The sequence below is a fragment of the Dermochelys coriacea genome, chromosome 5 (assembly GCF_009764565.3).
Source record: "Dermochelys coriacea isolate rDerCor1 chromosome 5, rDerCor1.pri.v4, whole genome shotgun sequence".
NCBI classification, from domain to species: Eukaryota; Metazoa; Chordata; order Testudines; family Dermochelyidae; genus Dermochelys; species Dermochelys coriacea.
The window spans coordinates 43,262,972-43,290,869 of record NC_050072.1 but is presented as its reverse complement, the minus strand read 5'-3'; the positions used below and the strand labels follow the sequence as shown (position 1 = coordinate 43,290,869).

General features: G+C 42.9%; 1 protein-coding gene across 3 annotated transcripts in view; it reads left to right on the top strand.

Moving 5' to 3' along the window:
- Positions 1-27,898, top strand: part of LOC122460137 (interleukin-6 receptor subunit beta-like) — a 60,531-nt gene that overhangs the window by 2,321 nt on the left and 30,312 nt on the right. For 2 of the 3 annotated variants that reach the window (XM_043514207.1, XM_043514208.1), the window contains exons 3-7: positions 736-787; positions 1,008-1,058; positions 16,114-16,225; positions 24,136-24,302; positions 27,028-27,164. In XM_043514207.1, the coding sequence (XP_043370142.1) occupies positions 742-787; positions 1,008-1,058; positions 16,114-16,225; positions 24,136-24,302; positions 27,028-27,164 (513 nt within the window). In that variant the 5' untranslated portion in view covers positions 736-741. Of the gene's footprint in view, positions 1-735; positions 788-1,007; positions 1,059-3,411; positions 3,950-16,113; positions 16,226-24,135; positions 24,303-27,027; positions 27,165-27,898 lie in introns of those variants that run through there. The other variant, XM_043514209.1, reaches the window with a different exon arrangement.

The following is a 27,898-nucleotide window of genomic DNA, read 5'->3' as shown; positions in this document are numbered from 1 at the left end:
ATGGTGTTTGGGTACAAGGGGCTTCACCAGGCAGGACAGATGTGGGAAGAGAAAAGGAAAATAGGTGGGTGGGCACGGTGTCCTCCATGGCATGGGCCTAGATTTCTAGCCAGGAATTGGGCTCTGTTGCTCGCATCAAGATCTTCTGTCCCAAAGAGATCCTGGTTTTCTGGAGACAGCTCTTCACTGACCTCCTCATGCTCATCATCCAATTAATCTTACTGATCATCCTTTGGGCGGTGCGGGAGGTTAGCAGAGTGGGCAGCAGCATCCACAACCTTCCTGGGTTGGGCAGTTGGGTAAGTGATCAAAATCTTGTCCAGCTCCTGAAAAAAGTGCACAGGTCACATTTCCACTGCCAGATTTTTTCCTGGCAGCCCCAGTTTGAATGTAAATCCTCCTGAGCTGCTTGCTCTTTATCCTGCATTAGTCAGCATCCCAGTTGTGGCCCCTTGCAGTCAAGTCCACAGAAAGATCCTTATTCCGGTGGCTGACTGTAAGAGCTTCCCACCCCGACACCCCTCCCCACCTGGGTATAACTAACAGCTGGCTTTGAGTCTTGGTATCTCTTACAATCCCGCGTATCGCAAATAAGCACCACAAGAGAGTCACTGGTATTCACCTGATGTTAGTGTGATAGGTAGTGGATTGAATGGGCAGTTTGGAGAGCTGCAGCTAGAAGTGGACTGAAGCCCATGCATACGCCAATAGTAACGATTATGCTTCTTTTTAAAGGAGAAGATGAAGCACTTCTTATTGCTCGTGTCTATGGCCTTGCTCACAACAGGTGAGTTTTCATTCACTGCATAACTCATCCATTTACAAACAGTAAAAAATGGTCATAAATTATTTAAGTATGATCATCCCATGCCCAAAGAACTGTCTGTATTAACTCATGGCAGGAGAGACTATGCAAAAACTTTAAAAAGAGAGAACTTCAACACATTTATTCTTCCCATATTTGTTTTACATTCTTGCTGTTAATTTTATCCTATATTATCTTCCAGATTCTTCTGATTGCTTGGAATCTGATCTTCCATTTTGCAAGCAAGTTCCAGGTAAATAACTCTCTTTAGGCAGTAGCCAGTTAATGGTAAGGATGGGCCCCACTTGTGAAGGAAATGCCACCGTTGAAGTGATTGGGTAATCAATTTGGGTTTGAAATATTTATTAGAGTAAAGTTTTTTGGCTGCAATCCAATCTCCAGTGGATAGGGATTTCTGAAAGTAGCATCAGCAGTTTCTTCAGAGCATGAACCTTTACTCATTGGTGTCCCACTGCAATCTATGAATGAATTCAAGGGTACGGAGCAGAGAGCTTTACTTGGAAAGATTAACTTTTTATGTTTGCAGATTTAGTGAAAAGCAGAGACATTGATGTCATTGAAATGGATGATGTATAACAACCAAGCATTGCTATTGTATGGATACAACCAATCCATGCAAACATGCAGCTTCGCCAGGCAATGGAGTCTATAGCAATAGGGCCAACTAGCATGACAATGTTAAAAGCTGAAGATTTTAGAATATTTGATAGAGAAAGACAGTGCTTCTGCATCTACTGACAAGTGATTGATATCTCATATCACAGCGATCAAAACAGTCTAATTTAGAGAGAGACTATTTTCACCACAATTGTTGGAACAACTAACATGCTGCTGTTATTAATGTTACTGTCACATCTCTAAGCCTTCATCCTGGACCAGGACCCTATTGTGCTAGACACTGTACAAACAGAACAAAAAGATGGTCCCTTCCCCAAAATGCTTATGCTGTAGCTAGAAGATGAGACAACAGATGGGGAGTGCAAGGAATCAGCATGAAAGGCAGTTGTCTCAGCACCCCAGCAGCTTAACCATTGTCCATTTTTTTTGGTAGGCATCGTGGCAAAGGAAAATTTTGAGGAGGATAATGGGGTAACTGTAGGGATGTTTACAGGGAGCTCCACCCAGCTACAAGAAGCAGTACGGGAGAGAGCACAAAAGTGCTTGTTTGAAAATAAGTGGCAAATGGAGACTGGCATCAAGGGTCAATCTGAGGCAGGAGTCAACAGCTTGATAGTGAATGATACACAATAGGTAGGGTGGGCATTGGCTGTGAAGGGACTTGAAAATGAAGACAATTAGCTTATTTTTGTTCCCCCTTCTCTATTACCTCAATGGAGAGACATGAAATGAAATGCCAAGCTAGGAAAATGATCTTTGCAGCAGAATTCTGAATGGGTGTGAATGAGGGTAAAGTTGCATTTGTCAGGGCCAGAGAGAAGGATGTTGCAGTAACTGAGGTGCAATATGATGATGCAATAGGGAAGGGGGAGCCAGTGCATGAGAGTTTTAGCTGTGTGGATTGATAGGAATGGCCATATCATAGAGATGTTATGCAAGATTTTGATGTATCCTGGATGCAAGGCCCTAGAGAGGTCCAAGTTGAAGAGGACACCCAGGTTACAGGCCTGAGTGACCACCACAGGATTGTAGAGTTGTCCACAGTGATTGAGAAAGAAAATAGCAGAGAGGATTGCGGGGGGGAGGATTAAGAGCTCTGCTGAAGCCATGTTTATCTTGAACCAACTGCTAGACAGCCATAAGGAGTTGTCTGAGACACAGGCCAAGATTTTAGTTTGGACAGAAGGAGACAGAACTGGAGTAGAGACGTAGTTTAGTGAGTTGTCTGCATAGCATTGGCAGTTGAATTTGGATCTGTGGATGAGATTACCCAGAGATAAGATTAGAGTGAAAGGAGAAGGGGGATGAGAGACCAAGCAAGCCCTGTTGAACCCCCACAAACTGGGTCTGAGCTTTGGCTAGGAACCGGTCACTGAAGACTTTGGCAAGAGAGTTTTCGGTGAACTGCAAGGGATGGAAGCAGAATTGAAGAGAGTCTAGGTTGGAACTGAAGGAGAGGAACTCCAGACAGTGATTTTAGAAAGTGTGTTCAATGAGCTTACAGATGAAAGGGAGATGGGGCAGTAGTTAGAGATAAGTGAGGTCAAGGGTGGGAGTTATTTAAGATGGAAGAGACTAAAGCATGCTTGTATTGTGAGGGGAAAGAGACAGAGGAGAGCAAGAGGTCAAGGAGAAGAGGGAAGGAATGTGCCAAGGAGATTTAAAGAGGGAATGGAGTCACTGGGGCATATGGAAGGGTTAGAGGAGGAGAACAGATGAGTAACTTCTGCATTAGTTACAGAAGAAAGGAGGTGGGAGCTGGAGGAAAGGAAGGAAAGGTCACACTGTATGTTGTCAATTTTCTCTTGGCAGAAATTGGCAAAATGTTGTGTGGAGAGAGAATTGGAGGCAGAACAATGGGAGGGGTTGAGGACAGTCAACGATGGCAAAAAGGCTGTTGGGATTGCAGGAATGAGATTCAATTAAATTGGAGAAGTGAGTTGTTTACCAATGAAGAAGCAAAAGTGAAAGAGGAAAGAACAAATTGGTAGAAGAGGAAGTCAACCCTGTCTCAGAATTTCTGCCAGAGTTGATCTGCAAAGCAAAAGCAGAAGTTGAGAAAGACGACGTTGGAGGTGAGCCAGGAACGACTTTGCAATGGAAGGGAAGAGGAAAAAAAATCAAGGACAGAGGAGAGTGAAGTATGGAGAAAGTCAACAACCATATCATAGAGAAAAAAGGCAGGGAGGAAAGGGCTGAAAGCAGACAGAAGTAATCAGTGCTGATGGATTAGAAGTAATGGAAAGGCCAAGTGACGGGGAATGAGAGAGGGGCTAATGGGTGATGTTGAAGACCAGGTGATGATTGGAGAGCAGCACTCAGCAACAGAGAGATCAGAAAGCAGTTCTTGGTGAATACCACCTCAAATCAGTTTTGACTCACTTTGGTGAGTCACTTTTTGGTGAGTGGGAAACAGAGCAGGAGGTGAAATGAAGAAGTGAGGGAGAAGAAACTTGCAGCTAAGTGGCTGGATGGATCATCAATATGGAAGTTGAAGTCATGAAGGTTGGTCTGACTCAGGATGAGGAGTTTGAGAGAAGGAGCGTCCTCTGTAAGAGAGGGCAGCTCCAGAGGCCATGTCAGATGAAGGGATTCATGAGCTGGAGGGAAAAAGACGTGAAAAGGTCATAGATGGTTGCAATCTTTTTAGAGATGGAGTGGGCATTCCAGAGACAGCAGGACGGGGGATGGGTGTGAGACTGGGAATGGTGGCAAGAAAGAGGAAGAGATGGTGATGGTAGTGGTGGTGGTGGGTTGGATGTGGGTCGTGTGGAGGGGGCAAAGTTGGGGCAAATGTCACCAGAGATGAGGAAGAGGCAGCAGAGGAGGATGCTGCTGTGAGATCTCCTCCCTCCTCCCACTAGCACAAATCCAGAAGTACGTAGATCCAGTGGGAACTATAGAGGGATGGGGAAATGGAGCCAGGAGGAGGAAGGAGGGCAAGGGATGCTATGATTCAGAAGAGGCACCTGGCGAAAGCTGTGGCAGATGGTTGAGAAAAAAGGCTATTGGAAAACATTGTGAAAATAATGCTACTGCAGCCCCCTCAGGCACATTGTCCCTCCCAGCTGGGAATGCAAGAGTAATCAGGCCAGGCTGCACCACTGGCAGTATTGGGATGACAGGCACAGCAGGAGTAGAGCAACCTCCTGGAACTTTCACAGCTGCCTCTCAGAAAGTTGGGGTGCTGAACAATTGTTTCAGCAAATAGGATTTTTCTGCCAATAAAAATAGTTCCAGCATAGAAGATGGACTCTGAGTACACAGTGTGCACTGGGTGTGTCATTTTTGCTGCAATCAGCCACAACTTTCCAGGCTACACATTTAAAATCAGCATCTGCTGACTATAACTCTTATGAAAACATTGCTGAAAAATCTTGCTGACTAATAAAAAGAGTTTTCAAAATGAAAAACCTGGGCCATTTCCCATTTGTCTTTTCAAAAGAGATTAGAATGCTGGTGGGAGGAGATACAGTGAAATTAAACTAGAAGTAATTGGATGAAACTGTGCAAAGGAAAATTTAAGCTCAATAAGGAAACACTTGATAATGGGGAGCTTTATTTGACTGTAGAATGAAGTGTTGGGAACATCATTGTTTGAATAAATGAAAACTGACCTGGCCAAGGTACTAAGGAATGTAATGTACAAACAGACCTGCATTAGTGGGGAGAGGGATCAGCTGAGCTAATAGGCCTTGTCCATCTCTATTTCCTATGATTCCAAGTTGCTCATTATAGTGTAATCACCTGCAAACTGAAGACATTTTTGTAAAGCCACCATAAGAGTCAGATGATCTCCTCCACTTGCACAAGCATAGGGAACTCTTCAACACTATGGCCTGCTCTTCCCGGACCCCTTAAAAACCCCATATGCATCCAGGAAATTTTGGCTGGTGGAGTAAGGAGAAAGAGTTACTCTCTGCCCCTGAAAAGGTAACAGGTATCTGCACTTAAATTAATGCAGCATTAATTCAGACTCCACAGAAGCCCTTCTCTTGGGTAGGGGTGCAAGAGGATTTATGCAGGTGCAGCGTGCTTGACCATTGGCAGAGGAACAGATGCCAGCAAACAGCATGGAGGGGCTGGCTGTAGGATTCAAGCTTCCTTTCCCTGTGAAGCTTTAGGGCCATGGGAATTAAAGGCTGTACTCCCTCTCCACTTTGTGGCCCTAAAACTCCTTCTAACTGAAGGAACAGATGCCTGGGAATGTCAAAAGAAAAGGAGTACTTGTGGCACCTTAGAGACTAACAAATTTATTTGAGCATAAGCTTTCGTGAACTACAGTTCACTTCATCGGATCACGAAAGCATATGCTCAAATAAATTTGTTAGTCTCTAAGGTGCCACAAGTACTCCTTTTCTTTTCGCGAATACAGACTAACACAGCTGCTACTCTGAAACCTGAGAATGTCACAAAGTCAAATTCATGGAGTTTTCTGGCTCTCTGCTCCTTCCCACAAGTCCCTCTGTAGGAGGGATGATCCAGAAATTGAAGATAGTACTTCTGTAGGAAGAGTTTTCTAAAATACAGTGATGTGTCTCTGCTCTGTGCAGAAGAGAATAGAACTGTTTCTTCTCTCATTTACTCCACTACAAATCAGAGTGCAACACCACGGAAGGCAGCAGTGCTCTACAAAGAGATTCTACTTACATTCAGTGTTTAACTTCCAAGTAATAAGATATGTCTCAGGCAGGGTATTTTTTTTTTAAATCTGTGCAAATGAGGAAATGACATTTGTACAATGGGGATTTGACTACACTTATCAGGAAAACAGAACTACAGTTGCATCTTCTACATTTCAAGATCCTTATCCTCTTTTCTAAAGTTAGTACATTTACATTTTGTTTTGGTGTCTGTTTATAAACTAGGGTATGGTACCCAGGAACATAATTTCTTAATTCCTGTGAATTCACAGTTCATACACTGAAAAGAAAAAAATTATTACAATTTCCAATACTTAAGATTTATGAAATATTGCAGAAAACCCAGAGTCCACTAAAGATGGAAAAAAAGATCGTTTAAAAATACTGTCAGTGTTTGACAAACTGTAAAAAACACTAAATGTATTTTAGGTTCTTGACGAAAAAATTAATAATTTTGTATACCAAGCCTGTGGTCATATTATTTATGAACTGATAAGTAAGAAGCTGACATTTCATCCAGTATGCTAATGTACTGTAGTCCTAGTTAGCCTATTATTCTGAATTAGAAAACATCACTGAAAAATAACTTCAAAAGTACGCAATGCAGTAAATATATCTTCCAGCGCTGGTCTCTTGCCTAATGTTACATGATGATGTAATGTATTAAAAGAAACTCCTACCCGTTTAAAGGTATGATCCTGTATTCCTTGTAGTATGGGAGTTTTGGGTACACAAGGAATTTAGGTCTGGGCCATTACTGTGTCAATTATCAGAAGCTCTGTGTTTTCGTTAGCTGATTGGAATTAGCTTCTACAAGGTTTATACTGGATGAACCATTAACATGAAGAGGGATAATTCTCTAATGGTTCCAGCTAGTTACCTGGAAAAAGAATACCTAAACTTCTCAGTTCTGCTCCTGACTTCATATGCTACCTATGTACAAATCATTTAGGCCTATATTTTCAGAAGTGTCCACTAATTTTGCATGTTCAAATATTTAGGTATCAAGTTAGACAAACGAACCACTGAAGCACCCCAAATCAGTGTCTGTTTTGAAAAATTTTGGTCTTAAGTTTTCCAATTCTTCCTTTGTTCATCTATACAATAGTCATAAACATCTACAGCATAAAAATCTACAGCACAGGATGTCCGTGAATAAATTCATTAAATATTTGGAAAGTGCTTTGAGATCATTGGAAGAAAGATGCTTTAAAATAAGAGTTAAGCAAAAATATTCTGCAAATATTCACTTGATTTTTTAAAAACTTACTTTAAATGACAAAATAAAATTGAATCAGTCATTCTCAATTTCTGGATTGGGCATCAGACCAGCTGTTTGTTCCTCAGGTTATCTGGATCTATATTGTTTATATTCTTAAAGCTCTTGATTGCATTAAGCAGACTATAGGCAACCAAAGGCCCTCAGGTAGTCATGTTGCCTCATTCTGCAATAGCTGCAAATCTGCAAGTGGTTTTCTAAAGCAAAGGAAGTGTATTGATATTAAGAATTCATGAAGATATGGGTGAGGGTGGTGTGTTCCATGTGTAAGGGGACTGTTGCCTCCTTACTAACATTCAGTGAGGGTGTTTTGGTTGGCTAGCTCCCAATAATAAAAGGGGAAGGGTCTATAGGAAACCAGGACCCTGAGACTGATAGTCCCCAGAAACAATGGGGAGAGGCCAGGTCAGGCTGAATGACAGGGCAAGCAGGCTAATCAGGGAGTCAGGAGGCCAGGGAGGTCCCATCCTCTGTGTGAGCTGGATTTGCCTGGTTCAGACAGAGTGGGGCTGAGCTAAGGAGAAAGCAGGAGCCCAAGCTGAGCTGGGGAGCAGAGCTGTGCCAGATCCAGAGGGACCAGAAAAGCAGCCTAGAGAGAGCAGATCCTGTACTGGGAGCAGACCTGCAGCCCCAAAGCTAGAGGCACAGCCCAGAGAGAGCAGACTTGCCCTGGGAGCAGAGCTGCAGCAACCAGAGCCAGAGGGGCCAGAAAAGCAGCCCACAAAGCAGGTCAGTGCTGAGAGCAGACCTGTCCTGGGAGCAGAGCTGTAGCAATTAGAGCCAGAGGGGCCAAAGAAGCAGCACAGGGAGCTGGAGGCAGAGAGGTGGAGCTGGGGCTGGAGCCGTCCGAAGCTGGGTGTGGTGAGCAGCTGAGGAGAGCGAGGGGGATGCTGGGCAGCAGGCCCAGCACAGGAAGATGCCTCAGCCAAGAGGCTCTGCAGGCCAGGCTCGTAACTCTGACAGGGCAGGGGCGACACTGGGAAGAAGGGTCCTACTACTTAGAGCCTGAGAGCATGGACCACCACCAGAGCAAGTGTCCAACCCACAGCATCCCTGCAGCAAAGCCAGGGCCTGAGAAGAAGGCCTGGGACTTACAAGAAACAGACTGTGAACTGCCCTGATATTCCAAAGACACTGTTTGTGATGTTCCCTGCCACAGAGCGGGGTGACATGTTTCCTTTAACCTTTCCCATTTTTCCTTATTCTTTTTTAAAATTAATTGTTGATTAAATAACTTGCATTTGCTTTAACTTGTATGTAATGGTCAGTGGGTCAGAGAAGTGCCCAGTGCAGAGAGTACCCCCGAGTAGGGACACCCTTGCCCCTTTCCTAGGTGACAACAGCAGGGTTGGCGGTCGAGCCCCCAGGAATCCTGAGCCCAGCCTTGTTGGGGTTACGAGGACCCTGAAAGACAGGAGAGTGGAAGGGGAGTCCTCAAGGGCAGGGAGGCCACTGAGTAAAGGAAGTAGGAGACTCAGATCCTTTCGCTAGCCCACTTCACTGGGGTAGTGCAGAAGCCAGAAAAGTTCCCCACAATAGCGGGACTATTCCCCCGCTTACACATGTCTTAAATAAAAGGTAGTGGCTAAAACTTTTGTAGATTGTAAAAGCCAATCTTGACCTACTTCTGGCATCTAGATATCAGCTGTAAATGGAGGATGGCTGGCTGCTCATCTGTCCCCCCCCTCCACCCCCAACTCTGGGAGTTAACATTGCTGAGTTGGAAATGCAGAACACGCACTGCAAGCAGAGTTCAGTAATGGAATCTGTGTGCAAAGAATGCAGCAACATTAGCTAGCCCTTAAGGTAATTTAAGGAATATATAGTGTGTTACAATTTTTTTAAAGCAGAATACACAATTTAAATGTTAAACAAGTGTGGAAGTATTTCACAGACCCATAACATGCTGTTCAGTCAGACAGCAATAAGTCTTTGTTACCAGAGAGAAGCATGGCTAATGCGTGTAAAGAAAGACTAAAAAAATAGAAAAGCTATAATGCAATAGGCCTGTATTTTTATCAAGCCTCATATCGTACCGTTTGGCAATGGTCCTTAATTAGATTCTTAAAATAAGACATCCAACAGGATCCCCCAGTACAAATCCTTGGGGGATCCTGCTATTTACCTTCCTTCTCTATGAAAACTGACCATATATTCCTACCCTTTGTTTCCTACCTTTTAACCAGTTACTGATCCTTGAGAGGAAATTCCCACTTATCCCATGACTGCTTACTTTGCTTAAGAGTCTTTTGGGGGCTTTGGCAAAGGCTTTCTGAAAGTCCAGTTATACTATATCCACTAATCAACCTTGTCCACATGCTTGCTGATGCCATCAAATAATTCTAATAGATTGGTGAGGCATGATATTTATCAAGTTGTATGATGATTTTATTCTTTACTATAGTTTCAGTCAATTTTCCTGGTACTGAAGATAGGTTTAACAGTCTGTAATTGCCAGGATCACGCCTGGAGCATTACATTAGCTACCTTCCAGTCATCTGGTACAGACGCTGATTTAAGAGCAGTTAGCAGTTCTGCAATTTCATATTTACATTCCTTCAGAACTTTTGGGTGAATACCATCTGGTCTTGGTGACTGGAAAATATAGTGCCCATATTTTAAAAAGAGAAGAAAGAGAACCTGGGGAACTACATACTGGTCAGCCTCACTTCAGTCCCCGGCAAAATCATGGAGCAGATCCTCACGGAATCCATTTTGAAGCACTTGAAGGAGAGGAAGGTGATCAGGAACAGTCAACATAGATTCACCAAAGACAAGTCATGCCTGACCAACTATGATGCCTTCTATAACTAGCTCTGTGAATATGGGGAAGGTGGTGGACGTGATATATCTTGACTTTAGCAAAGCTGTTGATATGGTCTCCCACAGTATTCTTGCCAGCAAGTTAAAAAAGTATGAATTGGATGAATGGACTAGAAGGTGGATAGAAAGCTGGCTAGATTGTTGGGCTCAACAGGTAGTGATCAATGGGTTGATGTCTAGTTGGCAGCCGGTATCAAGCAGAGTGCGCCAGGGGTCGGTCCTGTGGCCGGTTTTGTTCAACATCTTTATTAATGATTTGGATGATGGGATTAATTGCACCCTCAGCAAGTTTGCAGATCACACTAAGCTGAGGGAAGAGGTAGATATGATGGAGGGTAGGCATAGGGTCCAGAGTGACTTAGACAAATTGGAGGATTGGGCCAAAAGAAATCTGATGAGGTTCAACAAGGACAAGTGCAGAATCCTGCACTTAGGAAAGAAGAATCCCATGCACCGCTACAGGCTGGGGACCAACTGGCTAAGCAGCAGTTCTGCAGAAAAGGACCTGGGGATTACAGTAGACAAGAAGCTGGACAAGAGTCAGCAGTGTGCCCTTGTTGCCAAGAAGGCCAACGGCATATTGGGCTGTATGAGTGGGAGCATTGCCAGCAGATTGAGGGAAGTGAATATTCCCCTCTATTTGGTACTGGTGAGGCCACATCTGGAGTATTGACTCCAGTTTTGGGGCCGCCACTACAGAAGGGATGTGGATATATTTGGAGAGAGTATAGCAGAGGGCAACAAAAATGATTAGTGGTCTCGGGCATATGCCTTACGAGGAGAGGCTGAGGGAACTGGGGTTATTTAGTCTTCAGAAGAGAAAAGGTGAGGAGGTATTTGTTAGCAGCCTTCAATTACCTGAAGGGGAGTTCCAAAGAGGATGGAGTTAGGCTGTTCTCAGTAGTGGCAGATGACATAACAAGAAGCAATGGTCTCAAGTTGGAGTGGGGGAGGTCTAGGTTGGATATTAGGAAACACTATTTCACTAGGAGGGTGGTAAAGCACTGGAATGGGTTACCTAGGGAGGTGGTAGAATCTCTGTCCTTAGAGGTTTTTAAGGGCCAGCTTGAGAAAGCCCTGGCTGGGATGATTTAGTTGGTGTTGGTCTTGTTTTGAGCAGGGGATTGGACTAGATGACCTCCTGATGTCTCTTCCAACCCTAATATTCTATGATTCTATGACTTAGACTGTATAGTTTGTTCCAAAGACTCCTCTATTGGCACCTCCATCTGGGACAGTTCCTCAGATTTGTCACTTAAAAAGAAGGGTTTGGGTGTGGAGTTCTCCCCCATATCCTCTGCTGTGAAGACCAATGTAAAGAATTAATTTAGCTTCTCCACAATGGCTTTGTCTTCATTCAGTGCTCATTTAGCAGCTCAGTTGTCCGGTGGTCCCAATGATTATTTGGCAGGCTTTCTGCTTCTTAAACTTTTTGCTGTTAGTTTTTGTGTACTTAGCTAGTTCTTTACATTCTTTCTTGTCCTGCCTTACTATACTTTTACATTTGCCAGAGCTTATGCTCCTTTCTCTCTTCCTCAATGGGATTGATTTCCAATTTTTAAAAGATGCTTTTTTTGCTTCTAACCACCTCTTTTACTCTGCTGTTTAGCCAGGGTAGTATTTTTGGTCCTCTTACTGCTTTTTTTTTATTTCAGATATACATTTATTTGAGCTGCTTATGTTTTTAAATAGTCTCCATGCAATTTGTAGACATTTCACCCTCATAACTGGTTCTTTTCATTTCTATTTAACTAGTTTCCTCATTTTTGTATACTTCCCTTTTTGAAGTTCAATGCTATGATGGTGGGTGTCTGTGGCATTTCCCGCCCCCCGCCCACAAGAATGTTAAATTTAATTACATTATAGTTGCTGTTACCAAGCAGTTCATCTAGATTCACTTCTTGGACCAGATCTGGTTTTCACTTAGGACTAAATCAATAATTGCCTCTCCCCGGTGGGTTCCAGGACTAATTGCTCCAAGAAGCAGTCATTTAATGGGTCTACAAACTTTGTCTCTGCATCCCAATCAATGAGGATAACTCAAATCTCCCATTATTATTGCATTGTCTGCCTTTGTAGTAGGGCAGTCAAATGATTTTAAAAAATAATCACAATTTATCATGAGATTAAAAAATCACGATTAATCACAGTTTTAATCACACTATTAAACAATAATAGAATGCCAATTTAAATTGACTAAATATTTTTGGATGTTTTTCTACATTTTTAATTATATTGATTTCAATTACAACACAGAATTAAAACTGTAGAGTGCTCACTTATATTAATATTGGTTAAATATTTGCACTGTAAAAAAGATAAAAGAAAGCATTTTTCAGTTCACCTCAAGCAAGTCCACTCAGTCCTACTTCTTATTCAGCTAATCGCTAAAACAAACAAGTTTGTTTACATTTGCAGGACATAATGCTGCCCGCTTATTTACAATGTCACCTGAAAGTGAGAACAGGCATTTGAATGTTGTACCCAGCATTGCAAGGTATTTTGGTACCAGATATGCAAAACATTAATATGCCCCTTCATGTTTTGACTTGTAAGTTTTAAAGTTTTACATTGTTTTGTTTTTTGAGTACAGTTATGTTAAAAAAAGTCTACAATTGTAAGTCTTTCAAGATAGAGATTGCACTACAGTACTTGTATTAGGTGAATTGAAAAATACTATTTATTTTGTTTATCTTTTTTACAGTGTACTCTTATTTGTAAATTTGTAATAAAAATATAAAGTGAGCACTGTACACTTTTTGTACTGTTTTAATTGAAATCAATATATTTGAAAATGTAGAAAAACATCCAAAAATATTTGTAGTAAATTTAAATTGGTATTCTATTATTGTTTAACAGTGCAATTAAAACTGCAATTAATGTTTAATCTAGTTCATTTGTTTTGCATTAATTGCATGCATTAACTATGATTAATTGACAGCCCTAGTTTCTAGCATCTCTAATTTCCCTGTTCATTTCAGTCACCCTCACCATCCTGGTCAGGGGTATATTCCCACTGCTATACTCTTATTGTTCAATACTTGAATTTCTATCCATAAAGAGTCTGTGGTACACAGTTTGATTCATTTAAGATTTTTTACTTTGGCTGGATGCTTTTTTCACATTTAGTGCCACACCCCCACCAGCACAACCTATTTTGTCATTCCTATATATTTTGTACCCTGGTATTACTGTGTCCCATTGATTATCCTTATTCCACCAAGTTTCTGTGATACTTGTTATATCGATCAGGTTCTTAAAAGAAGAATTTTAATTAAAGAAAAGGTAAAAGAAGGTAAAAGAATCAGGATGGTAAATACCTTACAGGGTAATCAGATTCAAAACCTAGAGAATCCCTCTAGACAAAACCTTACATTACAAAAAGACACAAAAACAGGAATACACATTCCCTCCAGCACAGCTTATTTTACAAGCCACTAAATAAAAGAAAATCTAACACATTTTCTAGCTAGATTACTTACTAACTTTACAGGAGTTGAAAGGCTGCATTCCTGATCTGTTCCCGGCAAAAGCATCACACAGACAGCTCAAATCCTTTGTTCCCCTGCCTCCAGATTTGAAAGAATCTTGTCCCCTCATTGGCCATTTTGGGTCAGGTGCCAGCGGAGTTACATTAGCTTCTTAACCCTTTACAGGTGAAAGGATTTTGCCTCTGCCCAGGAGGGATTTTACAGCATTGTATACTGAACGGTGGTTACCCTTCCCTTTATATTTATGACAATATGTGTACGTAACACCGACAGACCCTGGTCATCAGCGGGCGGGATTGAACTTGGAACCTCTAGAGCTTAGTGCATGAGCTTCTACTGCATGAGCTAAAAGCCATACGGCTATTAGCTAAGGCTGTAGAGCAGACTCATTAACTTCTCTCTAAGTGGTCTTGGTGCCACTGGATGGGACAGCACTTGTACATTGTCAATATTTAGTTGCTTACCTTCATGTGTTCTATTTAAATAGGAATCTTATATTTGACTGTTCCTCAGTAGCTCCTACCTGTATTTTACCAACTTCTCTCCTACCCTCTTTACTAGGATATTGAGTTCCTCTTTTAATAAAAATTCCTCCCTTAGGGATGTCTCTGCCTGAACCATATTCTCATCTATACCTGTTGGCTTTCTCCCACCCCTTAGTTTAAAAAATTCTGTATAACCTTTTAAATTTTACATGCCAGCAATCTGGTTCTCTTTTGGTTTAGGAAGAGTCCATTTTTCCTGTAGTCTCCTCTTTTCCCCAAAGCCTCCCCAGTTCCTAATAAACCTAAATCCCTTCTCTTTCCACCATCATCTCATCCAGGCATTGAGACCCTGCAGGTCTGCTGGTCTTCCTGGCCCTGTGCTTGGAACTCTCTTACCCAGCAGCCTCAATTTGGCCTCCAGGCCCTCTCTCCTACCTTTATCTATGTCATTGATACCTACTCTGTACTATGACCGTGGGCTCCTCCCCAGCACTACATAAAAGTCTGTCTAGATATCTCATGAGATCCACAACCTTTACACCCGGCAGCCAAGTTCTCCTGCAGTTCATCATGCAGTTCTCCTGGTCATCACAAACCCAGATATCTATATTTCTATTAAGTGAATCCCCCATTCTGCTACCTGGTTCTTCCTAGTTATTGGGTCCTCTCCTTCAGTGGGAACCTCTGTGTGAGGGGATATCATGACATCATCTAGAAGGAGGTCCCAGCTATGGAATCATTTCCATCTACTCCAGCTTGACGTCTGCTTCCCTGAGACTTTCATCCTCCTCAGCAGTACAGACGCTGTCAGACTTGGGGGTGGGATCACGCTATTGTGTGTCTGAAAGTCTTGTCTATGTACCTCTCTGTCTCCCTTCATTCTTCCAGTTCAGCCACTCTAGTCTCAAGAGTCCATACTCAGTCTCTGAGGGCCATGAGTTGCTTGCACCGAAAATACACATGCCATCTGCCCACAAGGCAGGTAATTGTACATGCTGCATTCAGTGCAATAAACTGGGTAGTTTCCTCTGCTGCTGGACTTCTGCCGGTATTATTTTTACTCTTGCAAGGTTTGTTTGTGACCTAAGTTTAGAGAATGTTAGGTGTAGAAGAGTGTTTTTGTTTGGTTTTTCTCCTCCTTTCTGTGTTTCTTTTCTCAAGGGTTTTCTGGCGTAGTTAGGTTAAAACTCCTCAGCTTCCTCTTCCTGCCACTGAACTGTCTCTACTGCCAAACTCTCCTTGGTAGTTCACTCTGTCCCAGGGCACTCTCTGCTTGAGAGCTGGACCTAGAAGGAATGCCTCTCTGAACTACCTCACATAACTCCCCTGTTTGCTGCTGCTGGTCGCTTAGGAGCTGGCTTTTTAAATCCCCGTTCTCACTGAGATAGCTCCATGCCCTTGTCAAGGGATCCTAAAGGGCCTGGGGATCAAAGAATAGCACACTAGAACCTCATTAGTAAGCTCTCAGCCTAGCCTAGCTGGCCACTTGGCTCAGCACACAGCCTCCCAAACAGACCACACCATGCTCTAAAATGTACCTAGTTTGTGTTGACGTAGTTCATTTCAAACAACTCTAAGTTAACATGAACTAGATACATTTTAGTATATACCAGCAGGGTCTAGATGTGCATTTACCGCACAGGACACTGGTGTGCTTTACAATTTACACCCCTCTGGTGCTCTTTGTACAGACCAGCCCTAAAATGATTGGGTTTTAAGTAATTCCTGATTGTAGTCCTAATTGCATTGACGTCTGCTTTGCCCAAACACTATCATTTTGACAGGAAATCCCAATGGTTAATTAAGAAGTTGTATCCCATTTCAGACTTGTTGCCTCTTTGGTTTGAGAGTTGTCTTCCTCTTGTTAATGGGGGATTATAAATAGATGTCCAAGATAAGCAATCACATTATATAGTGAAGGCCTATTTAGTTTGCTTTTATTTTGCAGATTGGCATGACGAACTGACTTGCTACACAGAGAGAAAAATAAGTCTAGTTTGCTCCTGGTTGCCTGTCCCCTGTGCTCCAAAAACTACTACTTATACAATAATTTTAAAGTGGTAAGTTTGAAAGACATTTCAGAAAGTCTGTCATTGTTGCTTGGTGTGATTCTTTCTGTCCTGACTTAAGTTCTCTCTCCTATATTAAACACGCCATCAGATTCAAGACAGTTAAACACTGAAGGTCAAAGTCTTCCCTCGGATTTGTACTTACATGTAGTACCACTGATTTCAGGGGGGAACTGCATTTTAGAAACTGATGGGAGAAATTGGTGTGGAGGATGGAAAAAGATTCAAGGCAGGTGAGCTAGTAGGCAGTGCAGAAGCATACAGGACCATAGATGGCTCTGGCCTCCACCAGTTTAGTATCTATCTCACATTTCCTATAGAGTTCACCACACTAGTATCTAATTTCAGTAAAGAAAAGGGATTAACTGCTCTGCTAGTTCCACAGGGGAAGGTGCAGATGACAATCCCTTCCTTGTTGGGGACAAATCAATGGAAACTCCATGAATACAATTTCACAGGTTTCCTGTCCCTTGCAGAGGTTCTTCCTCCTTTGGGGACAACCTGCCCATGTTTGTTTGTTTTAAAGTAGTAGTAGAGAGCAGCAGTACAAGTTGGTAGTTGTACTGGGGAGGAGTGGGAAGTAGCAGTCTGAACTGTGATGTGATTTTTCACTATACTGTGTGGGTTGACATGTATACCATTTGCTGTTTACATTTACAAGAGCCGTGATTAGGAGCACATCCTAATGCTGAGTAAATGGCTGTGCAGTGAGGAATTCCCCTAGACCCACTGGGGCCAGCGAGCAAGAGAATCATCTCTTACAGGCCAGAATGGCAGTGGAGGTGCTTGGCAGCTGCAGTGCTCCCCGACTCCTGCACTCTCCCATTCTGTGAGGAATGGCTGGTGGATCCAGCCAACTCTACTCCAACTTTAATTGGGAATTAAAACCAATAGTAAAAGGTTCTATAGCCATATAAATAAGAAGAAAACTAAAAAGGAAGAAGTGGGGTCGCTTAACACTGAGGATGGAGTGGAGGTTAAAGATAATCTAGGCATGGCCCAATATCTAAACAAATACTTTGCCTCAGTCTTTAATAAGGCTAAAGAGGATCTTGGGGATAATGGTAGCATGACAAATGGGAAGGAGGATATAGAGGTAGATATTACCATATCAGAGGTAGAAGCGAAACTGAAACAGCTTAATGGGACTAAATCAGGGGGCCCAGATAATCTTCATCCAAGAATATTAAAGGAATTGGCACCTGAAATTGCAAGCCCATTAGCAAGAATTTTTAATGTATCTGTAAACTCAGGAATAGTACTGAATGATTGGAGAATTGCTAATATAGTTCTTATTTTTAAGAAAGGAAAAAAAAGTGATCCGGGTAACTACAGGCCAGTTAGTTTGACATCTGTAGTATGCAAGGTCCTGGAAAAAATTTTGAAGGAGAAATTAGTTAAGGACATTGAAGTCAATGGTAAATGGGACAAAATACAACATGGTTTTACAAAAGGTAGATCGTGCCAAACCAACCTAATCTCCTTTTTTGAAAAAGTAACAGATTTTTTAGATAAAGGAAATGCACTGGATCTAATTTACCTAGATTTCAGTAAGGCATTGATACCGTGCCACATGGGGAATTATTAGTTAAATTGGAGAAGATGGGGATCAATATGAACATCAAAAGGTGGATAAGGAATTGGTTAAAGGGGAGACTGCAACGGGTCCTACTGAAAGGCGAACTGTCAGGTTGGAGGGAGGTTACCAGTGGAGTTCCTCAGGGATCGGTTTTGGGACCAATCTTATTTAATCTTTTTATTACTGACCTTGGCACAAAAAGTGGGAGTGTGCTAATATAGTTTGCAGATGATACAAAGCTGGGAGGTATTGCCAATTCGGAGAAGGATCGGGATATTATACAGGAGGATCTGGATTACTTTGTAAACTGGAGTAATAGTAATAGGATGAAATTTAATAGTGAGAAGTGTAAGGTTATGCATTTAGGGATTAATAACAAGAATTTTAGCTATAAGTTGGGGACGCATCAATTAGAAGTAACGGAAGAGGAGAAGGACCTTGGAGTATTGGTTGATCATAGGATGACTATGAGCTGCCAATGTGATATGGCTGTGAAAAAAGCTAATGCAGTTTTGGGAAGCATCAGGAGAGGCATTTCCAGTAGGGATAAGGAGGTTTTAGTACTGTTATACAAGGCACTGGTGAGACCTCACCTAGAATACTGTGTGCAGTTCTGGTCTCCCATGTTTAAAAAGGATGAATTCAAACTGGAGCAGGTACAGAGAAGGGCTCCTAGGATGATCCGAGGAATGGAAAACTTGTCTTATGAAAGGAGACTTAAAGAGCTTGGCTTGTTTAGCCTAACTAAAAGAAGGTTGAGGGGAGATATGATTGCTCTCTATAAATATATCAGAGGGATAAATACAGGAGAGGGAGAGGAATTATTTAACCTCAGCACCAATGTGGACACAAGAACAAATGGGTATAAACTGGCCACCAGGAAGTTTAGACTTAAAATCAGACGAAGGTTTTTAACCATCAGAGGAGTGAAGTTTTGGAATAGCCTTCCAAGGGAAGCAGTGGGGGCAAAAGATCTATCTGGTTTTAAGATTCTACTCGATAAGTTTATGGAGGAGATGGTATGATGGGATAATGGGATTTTGGTAAGGAATTGATCTTTAAATATTCAGGGTAAATAGGACTAATCCCCTGAGATGGGATATTAGATGGATGGGATCTGAGTTACCCAGGAAAGAATTTTTTGTAGTATCTGGCTGGTGAATCTTGTCCATATGCTCAGGGTTTAGCTGATTGCCATATTTGGGGTCGGGAAGGAATTTTCCTCCAGGGCAGATTGGAGAGGCCCTGGAGGTTTTTCGCCTTCCTCTGTAGCATGGGGCATGGTTGACTTGAGGGAGGCTTCTCTGCTCCTTGAAGTCTTTGAACCATGATTTAAGGACTTCAATAGCTCAGACATGGGTGAGGTTTTTCATAGGAGTGGGTGGGTGAGATTCTGTGGCCTGCGCTGTGCAGGAGGTCGGACTAGATGATCAGAATGGTCCCTTCTGACCTTAGTATCTATGAATCTATGAACTCCTCCCCTGCCCAACTCAGTCTCTAAAGCGCCTCTATTCCCTGGAGTGCTAGGAACCCCTTTGGAGTACAGACCTGTGTTGAGAACCATTGCACTTGCCTTGCCCCAGCAGAAGCACCAAATCTATTGCACTTCAGTTGGGGCGCTCTGTAGCTGTGCAGAGCAGGCAGGTCTTGCCTATCATTTGCCTCACTCCTGGCTGAATGTGCATTTCTATATACGTAGTGTATGTGTAACTTCAGCGCCTTCGTGGCCAAGATGAAATCTGCTCCGCAGGCAGCTCTGGCCAAGAGTCGGCGCACGCAGGAATGCAGCAGGAAAAATTCCCTCCACCCCAGGGGCACCCGTTCCAAACCCCCCAGAGTGAACACGCACACCCACAGGAAAAGTACAATGGATATAACAAAGGGAGATATTTATTTACAGAGAGATGAGAGAAGAAAAACAACAAGGGGAAATACAGGGGGAGCAGTAGAACAAGGTTGCATCCAAACCAAGGCCCCACAGGCCCAGTGGTAGCACAGTCTGAAAGGGCAGACACCGAGCAATTTGTCTGCACACAGAGTTCAGGAGTCCTGAGCAAAGTTCCAGTTCAATGATGAGTCTTGGGTGCTCCTGGTAGTCTTTAGTGCCAGTGAACTTTCCCCAACAAACCCCTCCGGTGCCCTCTTCTGCTGATCTCTGCAAAGCCACACAGAGCGACCACTTCCCCACTTAACTAGCTAGCAGCCCCCGCCCCTTACTCCCAATGCAGAGTCACAAGCCCCAGTACTCACAGCCCCATGCAGCTCTGGGCAGCAGTGATACTGGGTCCAGCTGCGGCCTGTCCTTCTCGAGCGATTCCTCCCTGGCACAGTGCTCCTTCTGGCTCCTGTCCTGGGGTGTCCCTGATCGGCTGCCCTGTCCTTCCCAGGCTTCAGGCAGGTTCTCTCTCTCCTTCACTTTGTCCAGGGCCTCCCGGCTGAAGCCCTTCTCTCCCTGCGCTCCAGAGCCACACGCCCCAGTTTCCCTTCTTTCTCTCACTGCTCCCCCTCCACACTAGGAAAAAGATTTAAAGGGGCCATGCTCTCTAAACCCCAAGGGGTTACATATGTGAGTATTCCAATGGCTCTAGAAGGCCCCAGCCATCGTCAGGTCCCATTTTGCTAGGTGCTGTACATACACATAGCAAGAGAGAGATCCTGCCCTGAAAAGCTTACATTCAGAAGAGAGAAGGCAGATGAAGGGTAGAAAGAAGAGATTCAGCATACAAGCAGAAGACCGAGAACCAAGGCACAGAGAGATTGTGACTTTTCCAAAGTCACACACAGAGACTGTGGCAGAGATAGGATTTGATCCAAGGTCTCCCGAATTCTAGTCCAGTGCTCTTAACAAGAAAATATTCTTCCTTTTTATTGGGTTTTTAAAAAAGCATGTGCTTTAGCCAAGCTGAGGACATTGCTTTCTGCAATTAACATCACTTGGAAATTGGAAGACTATTGTATACGATTTAGCTGTCATGAAGGAAGAGATTAAAGAAAAACCTTACACAGATGCTATAGCTGTGCACTCACTCAAAAAATCAGACTTAGAAGATGGGGGAGATAACCTTCAAACGTTGTTCATGTATTAAATATTGCATTGTGACCACGTATTGAATTCTAAAAAATCTGATAGGTAAATACTATCACTAGCCATAAAATAAATATTCCATTTTAAAAACAGTGTTGAGATGGCACATCTTAGCTGTACAAAGTCTTCTGTCCTCAGGGTGCAGGAAAGGATGTATAACCTTTTAGGGGGTATGAGATGTTCCCAGACTATCTTTTTATCTCCCATTTTTGTTTACATGCCAGGAAATTATTTTAACATCTGTGTTTAAGTATCATTAAGGCTCCATAGTTAAATCACTCAGAGGTCAGGAAATGCCAAAGTAAAAGTTTGAACATAAAGTTATTCTCCCCCCTGGTGTATTGCATTATAATGCAATTTTTAGTTACATCACATACTATTTCCCAAATAATACCCTATACTATAATATACAATTATTTTCTACAGCCATGGATACACATGTAACATTTACAGAACTTTGTCCTACACTGTGACTGTCAGGCAAAAGGGACCAAATCCTCAGCTGTGCTGGGGCCACTCCACCCGCTTTGATTTCCCCAAGATAGGAGAATCATTGGATTGTTTAGAGACACCACAATGGCTCCTGCACCAATCTCCCTTCCTGGTCCTACCAGTGGAGTCATGGCTACAGTAACGGGATTTGATGGAGGCAATTCCTGGGTGCCTCAATGTCCCATAGGAGCTATTGACAGCCAGCACAGTTTAGGGCAGTCTTCAGACTGTTCTAATTTATGCCAGGGAACTAGCTTGGCACTGAGCTGGCTGAGGTAAATGTGACACATGATACCTTTCCATTCCTCCTCCTGAAAAGCATTGAGACCATAATGTATGAAAATCATTCCTATACCAGGTAAGTGAAAGAGTTTGATCCTGAGGACAGTGGCAGTTGAGAACCCTCTGGATCTTGCAGGTTTGATCTGTAACTAAATAAAGGTTCCTGTGGAGCCCTGCTTCAGTCACTATGAACCTGACAAGATTCACCTTACAAGGTTGTTGGAAAAGTGGTATATATGAGAAACCATATGATTCAGATATGTGTGGGGGCAGAGTTAACCTTTGATTGTAAAGCCTCAAGTGTTTGTAAAGTTCAGGTAGGGAATCTCAAAGTAAGGCTAGCATTATTTTATTTGCATTCATATTCAACAACAAATGCATGTCAAATTTGTAAAGACACTTAAATCTGAACAGAAATAGAATTGCTTGGTTACCAGTGTTACATTCATTGGTCTGGTTCAAATGGATGGGTCTGTAGTGATAAATGGGGCCCTGTGAGCCTAACTGAGGGAAAGTAGATAAAAGTTTATGAAGTATCACAATAAATTAACAATAAATGTTGATGGAAAAAGGTGCAAAAGGGAGTCAGATTAAATTAATCTAAACAAAAAGGCCTACTGATATAATTCTAGGACTGTGTTAAGATCACATCTGGTAATCAAGAAAAGTGTGGGACCAGAAATCAAGGAATCCAAAATTGATGTGATCGAAGTGAGGCCTAACAGAATAATGAAGGGTGGGCTATTCTGCCCATTACTACTTTTTGGATTCCTCAAAAAGATTTTTTTGGGAAAGCTAGAAATAAGTAAAAGATGAAAAAACAAGCTTCTCCATCATTTCTGACCACCCATGGTCTCCTGGGACTCCGAGATCCACTGTGACACGACTGGGTCTTTTTCATCCTAATCTTGAGAGATGTCCTGACCAGAGAGAGAGAGATCCAGATGACACTGCCACCAGTTCTGGTTAAATTCCAAACAGCCTTCTCCTTTTGCCTTCTGTTTAATAAGAGTTGTGCAATTAGAAAGTTGGCAACCCTAAAACTAAACACCCTAGCTCCACCAATTCCCAGAGGCCATGCCCTGCCCCCTCCCATCACTACATTACCCCTCCTCGGTGGCTCACTCTCCCCCACCCTCACTCACTGTCACTGGCTGGGGTGTGGGTGAGGGCTCTGTCTCGGGGAGCAGGCTCTGGGGTGGGGCTGGGAATGGGGGGTTCAGGGTGCAGGAGAGGGCTGTGGGTTGAGGCAGGGGCTTGGGGTGCAGGAGAGGGCTCCAGGCTGGGGGGGTTCAGGGTGTGAGGGGGGCTCTGGGCTGGGGCAGGGGGTTGGGTGCAGAGGGGTGAGGGCTCCATCTTGGGGTGCAGGCTCTGGGGTGGGGCAAGGGATGAGTTTGGGGTACAGAAGGGGGCTTCATGCTGGGGGTGGGGCAGAGGGGTTCAGAGTGTGGGAGGGGGGTCTGAACTGAGGCAAGGGGTTGGGGTGCAGGAAGGTGAAGGTTCCATCTGGGGATGCAAGCTCTGGGTTGGGCCTGGGGATGAGGGGTTTGGGATGCAGGAGGGGGCTCTGGGTTTGGGGGGGCTCAGGGCTGGAGTAGGGGCTTGGAGTTGGGGTTGGGGCATGGGCTTACCTCAGGTGGCTCCCAGTCAGCAGCACAGTGGCGGGGGGGTGGCTGAGGCAGGCTTTGTGCCTGTCCTGACTCCACGCTGCACCCTGGAAATGGCCATCAGGTCCAGTTCCTAGGCAGAGGCATGGGAGGTGGCTGCCTTAGCTCCACAGCACCACCAACAGGACTTTTAACGGCCTGGTCAGCAGTGCTGACTGGAGCCACCAGAGTCCCTTTTCGACTGGGTGTTCTGGTTGAAAATCAGACACCTAGTCATCCTAATAAGAGTCTGGTTTAGCCAGCCAAAACTGCATCAAACCCAAAGAGACAGTTAAAAGCAATGTCCTAAACAGCCCAGCACTGGTACAAGTTTGCCAGGTCTTGGAGTGGCTGATAGTGTGCCTTGCCTGTATTTTTTTCAGCAGTGAGATTGCAAGAAAAAGTAAGCACCAAAGACAGAAGCTGCATTTTCTGTCTTTGCTGTTTTCTTCTTTCCCTGTTTGTATGTGGTTGTCTTGTTTTGTTTTCTAGGAAATGGGATTGGACGTTAACAGCGACAACACCTGTTTTTAAAAATCTGTTTGCCATGGTACTAAGTAGGCTGAGGTGACTGAATTCCAAGCCTGAACTTTATTTAAAATTGTTTAATATTGGACAATAACAGGGTCATGTTAACACCACTAAGTCTTTGGGCCCATATATTCCACCAAAATTAATACAAGTCTACACCTTTTGAGATTGTCTTTTAAAGTTGTTGTGTTTGTTCTAATTGCCCCCAAAATTTACCAGTTGTCATATTGCTGCTTTAATAAAGTTATAGTTCAATAATGTTTATTTTAATACTCTTTGCCTCAAGGGATAAAATCCCGAGATGTTTTGAAAGAACTACAGCGTCAATGTCCATCACAATAGAACGAAAATTCATTTACATGAATCGTGCTGTAATTATTTGGGTATCAGCAAATTACTCCCATGAGAGCTATGTGAAAACAAAGAACATCTCCATTATACCCAGCAAGGCAGGTACAGTGCCTCTAATATGGTTCATTATTTGTATTACCATAGCATCTAAGATGCAATAGTTTGGCTAAAACTACAGTATAATTTTATTAAAGAATGGATTTTTTTGCTAAATTGTAACTCTCAGTATACACTTCTTACCACCAAATCAAATAGTTAAACCATAATTTGGACCTCTGGGGTGAAATCCTCACTCTAGCGATGTACATGTGGGAAGGATTTCACACCAGGAATGCTAGACTGTAAAGGAACAATATCCAGAAACATACATCAATACACACACACACACACACTCACTCTCTCTCTCTCTCTCTCTCTCCCCCCCGCCCCCCAGGCTCTTACTTTGTTTGCTAGTTTTCTGAAGACAGGGTTGGTTCAGCAGCCTGTGTTTAAGGAAATCTATACAGTTAAAATCTGTGTGTGTTATGTTATGAAACCTTTTCCAGGTTTCGGTCTCTTTCTTGGGCCACTAAGAGTATGTCTACACTTTAAGAAAATGGCAGACAGGGGGCAAGCCATGGCAAGGAGTCTGAGGTCAGATCTACAGACTCTGGCTCACAGAGCTCACACTACATTGCTTAAAAATGGCAGTGTAGACATTCTCGCTCAGGCTTAGAGACTCATCCTTCTTGCTGGATTTCAGACACCCAGAGGGAACATCTATACTGCTATTTGTAATGTTGTAATGCCTGCACAAGTCTGTAGACCCAAGTTCTGAGTCTCGCTACAGTCTTATTTTTTGGGGGGGCAGTATAAACCTACCTATTGGGTAAGACCAAATCCGATTCAGGTTTGAGCTCAAGTCCCTCTTCCATCCACACACAAATCAGTCTGACTTGGATCAGCAAACTTCCAGGACCTGGATCCTACAACCCTGCTATAGGGCTGGATCAGAGCCAGAGTATCACTGTGACTGTAGTCCAAGCCCTGCCATTTTGCAATGTTGACTCAGCTCAAGCCATAGACCCAAGTCAGACAGTCTATGTAGTGCAATATGGACACATTAGCACAGCTGAGACCTGGGCCCGGCAATTGTAAGTCCAGGTTTACAATGCAGTGTCCATGCTCAGATGTAGGCTTGGAAACAAAGCCTGGATCCCACAGACCTGGGTTAACAATGCAGCGTAGACATACTTAAGTTAGTTACACAACAATTTTATATAAAAGGATACTACCATGAGATGTCAAGTCCTGTTCTTCTGATTAGGTGTTTATAGTGCAATTCACCATGGTATCCAAATATTGATCTAATCCTCAAACGCTGCCCAAAGACTGAGTGAGACTTTGGTCATGGGCTCTTCTAGGAGACATGGGATTGGAGGTGGGAGGGAGAACAGAGTCCTCACTACTACAGCACCCTACCAGAACCACTGCACAGCCTCTGGTGGGGGTCTTTGGCCATTTTACATGTGTTAGGTTATGTCTACACTTTGAGCTGGAGATGTGATTCTCAGCTGGAGGAGACATACCTATGCTAGCTCTCAGTGAGCTAGCACACTAAAAATAGACAGTAGCCCTGACAATGAGAGAGGTGGGAGGTGCCGAATTCATGCCTGTCAGAGATGCTAGATATGTAATCTGGGCAGCTAACCCTTACTACCACTTGCACTACTGCAACTATATTCTATTTTTAGTGTGCTAATTAGCTAAGGTACTTCTCCTGGAACTGGAATCACACCCCCCAGCTCAAAGTGTAGCCATAACCTTAGAGAAAAAACAACAAGTAGTCCTTGTAGCACCCAGAGCCTAATAAATGTATTTGAGCATAAGCTTTTGTGGGCTAGAACCCACTTCATCAGATGCATGGAATGGAAAATACAGTAGCAGATATAGACACACACACACACACACACAGTACATGAAAAGATGGGAGGTGCCTTATCAAGTGGGAGGGTCAGTCTAATGAGACAATTCAATTAACAGAAGAAGGGGAGGAAAAAAATCACTTCTGTAGTGATAATGAGGGTGGCCCATTTCAGACAGTTGACAAGAAGGTGTGAGTAACAGTAGGGAGAAATTAATGGTAAAATTAGTTTTTGTAATGGCCCATCCACTCCCAGTCTTTATTTAGGCCTAACTTGATGGTGTCCAGTTTGCAAATTAATTCCAATTCTGCAGTTTCACATTGAAGTTTTTTTGTTGAAGAATTGCCACTTTTAAGTCTATTATTGAGTAAACAGAGAGGTTGAAGTGTTCTTCTACTGGTTTTTGAATGTTTTAATTCCTGATGTCAGATTCGTGTCCATTTATTCTTTTGCGTAGAGACTGTCCGGTTTGGCCAATGTACATGGCAGAGGGCCATTGCTGGCACATGATGGCATATGAAAAAGAAATTGTACTTGAAATTACACCTCTGACATACCCACAAAATACAGAAGCAATTAGAGTTCAGGATAGTCTTTTTAAACAGCATTATTGCTGGTGCTGTAGACATTCTAATTTGAGGATTGTGCCACTCATGCTGATTTTGAATGGTATCTGATACCACAACTTCTCATTGAAATCAACAGGACTACCTGCCGAGAAAGATCTTACCCTCACTGAGTAAATGTGGCAGAACAGGGCCTTTGTCTCATACTGTAAAATTTCACTAATGAATTCTTTCTGCATTTTGAAGATTGAAAATTGATATCTTTAGTACTGAACAAACAGAAGGGAAAAAAAATGTATTTATCATTGGTTTCCTCCTGTGTGTATGTGTTTACGGCTTCTGCATTGTTCATTTTAGAGAAGTGTGCTATACACTCCATAAGTGCTCACCAGTTATCAAACAGATTAATAATTAAGTGGGATGCACCAAAAAAGTCTATGCAATATGAACTGCAATATAAAGAAGCACATTCAGCAGCCTCAGAATGGATATTGGTGAGTAAATGAAGATTGATATCAGTTTAAAAGCTTCAACTGAAATATTACTGGTTCTACGTTACACAGCACTGTTCTGACAAGACAAAAAATAATCCTGTTAACCACCATTTAAGTTCTGTTAAGATGTCTCAGGCAGTGGGACAGATCCTGAGCTAGTATCAATCAGAATAGATCTGTTCATATTAATGAAGCCATGGTGAATTACATCAGCTGAGCCTCTGACCATACAGTGGTTTCAGAGTAGCAGCCGTGTTAGTCTGTATCCGCAAAAAGAACAGGAGTACTTGTGGCACCTTAGCGACTAATAAATTTATTAGAGCATAAGCTTTCGTGCGCTATAGAATGGCTAATTTCAGCTTGACAAAAAAGTGCCAAATGTTGCACCCTCTACTCATGCTTAATCCCCACCTCTTACACACACATTACATTTTTAAGCTGGTGCTCAAGGAATCAGATACACAAGGCATTTTCAGTGCTAATGCAAAAGCTAGCTTAGCATTTTGAGCATTCACAACTCTTATTAAAAATCAATCTCAGTTGCACATGTGGCTTGAGGGCTTTGAATGTATTATCTCACCTCTTCCATGTGCCTCAGCTTCAACTTTAAAGAAAGTGGAAAGTCTCTAAATCTTTCCATGATTCTGTATTTTCCCCCAGATCAACTTTATTAATAGAAATATGTTACAGGACAAAATATTGTCTCCTAAAAATGCTTCTGCTCACTGTCTTAG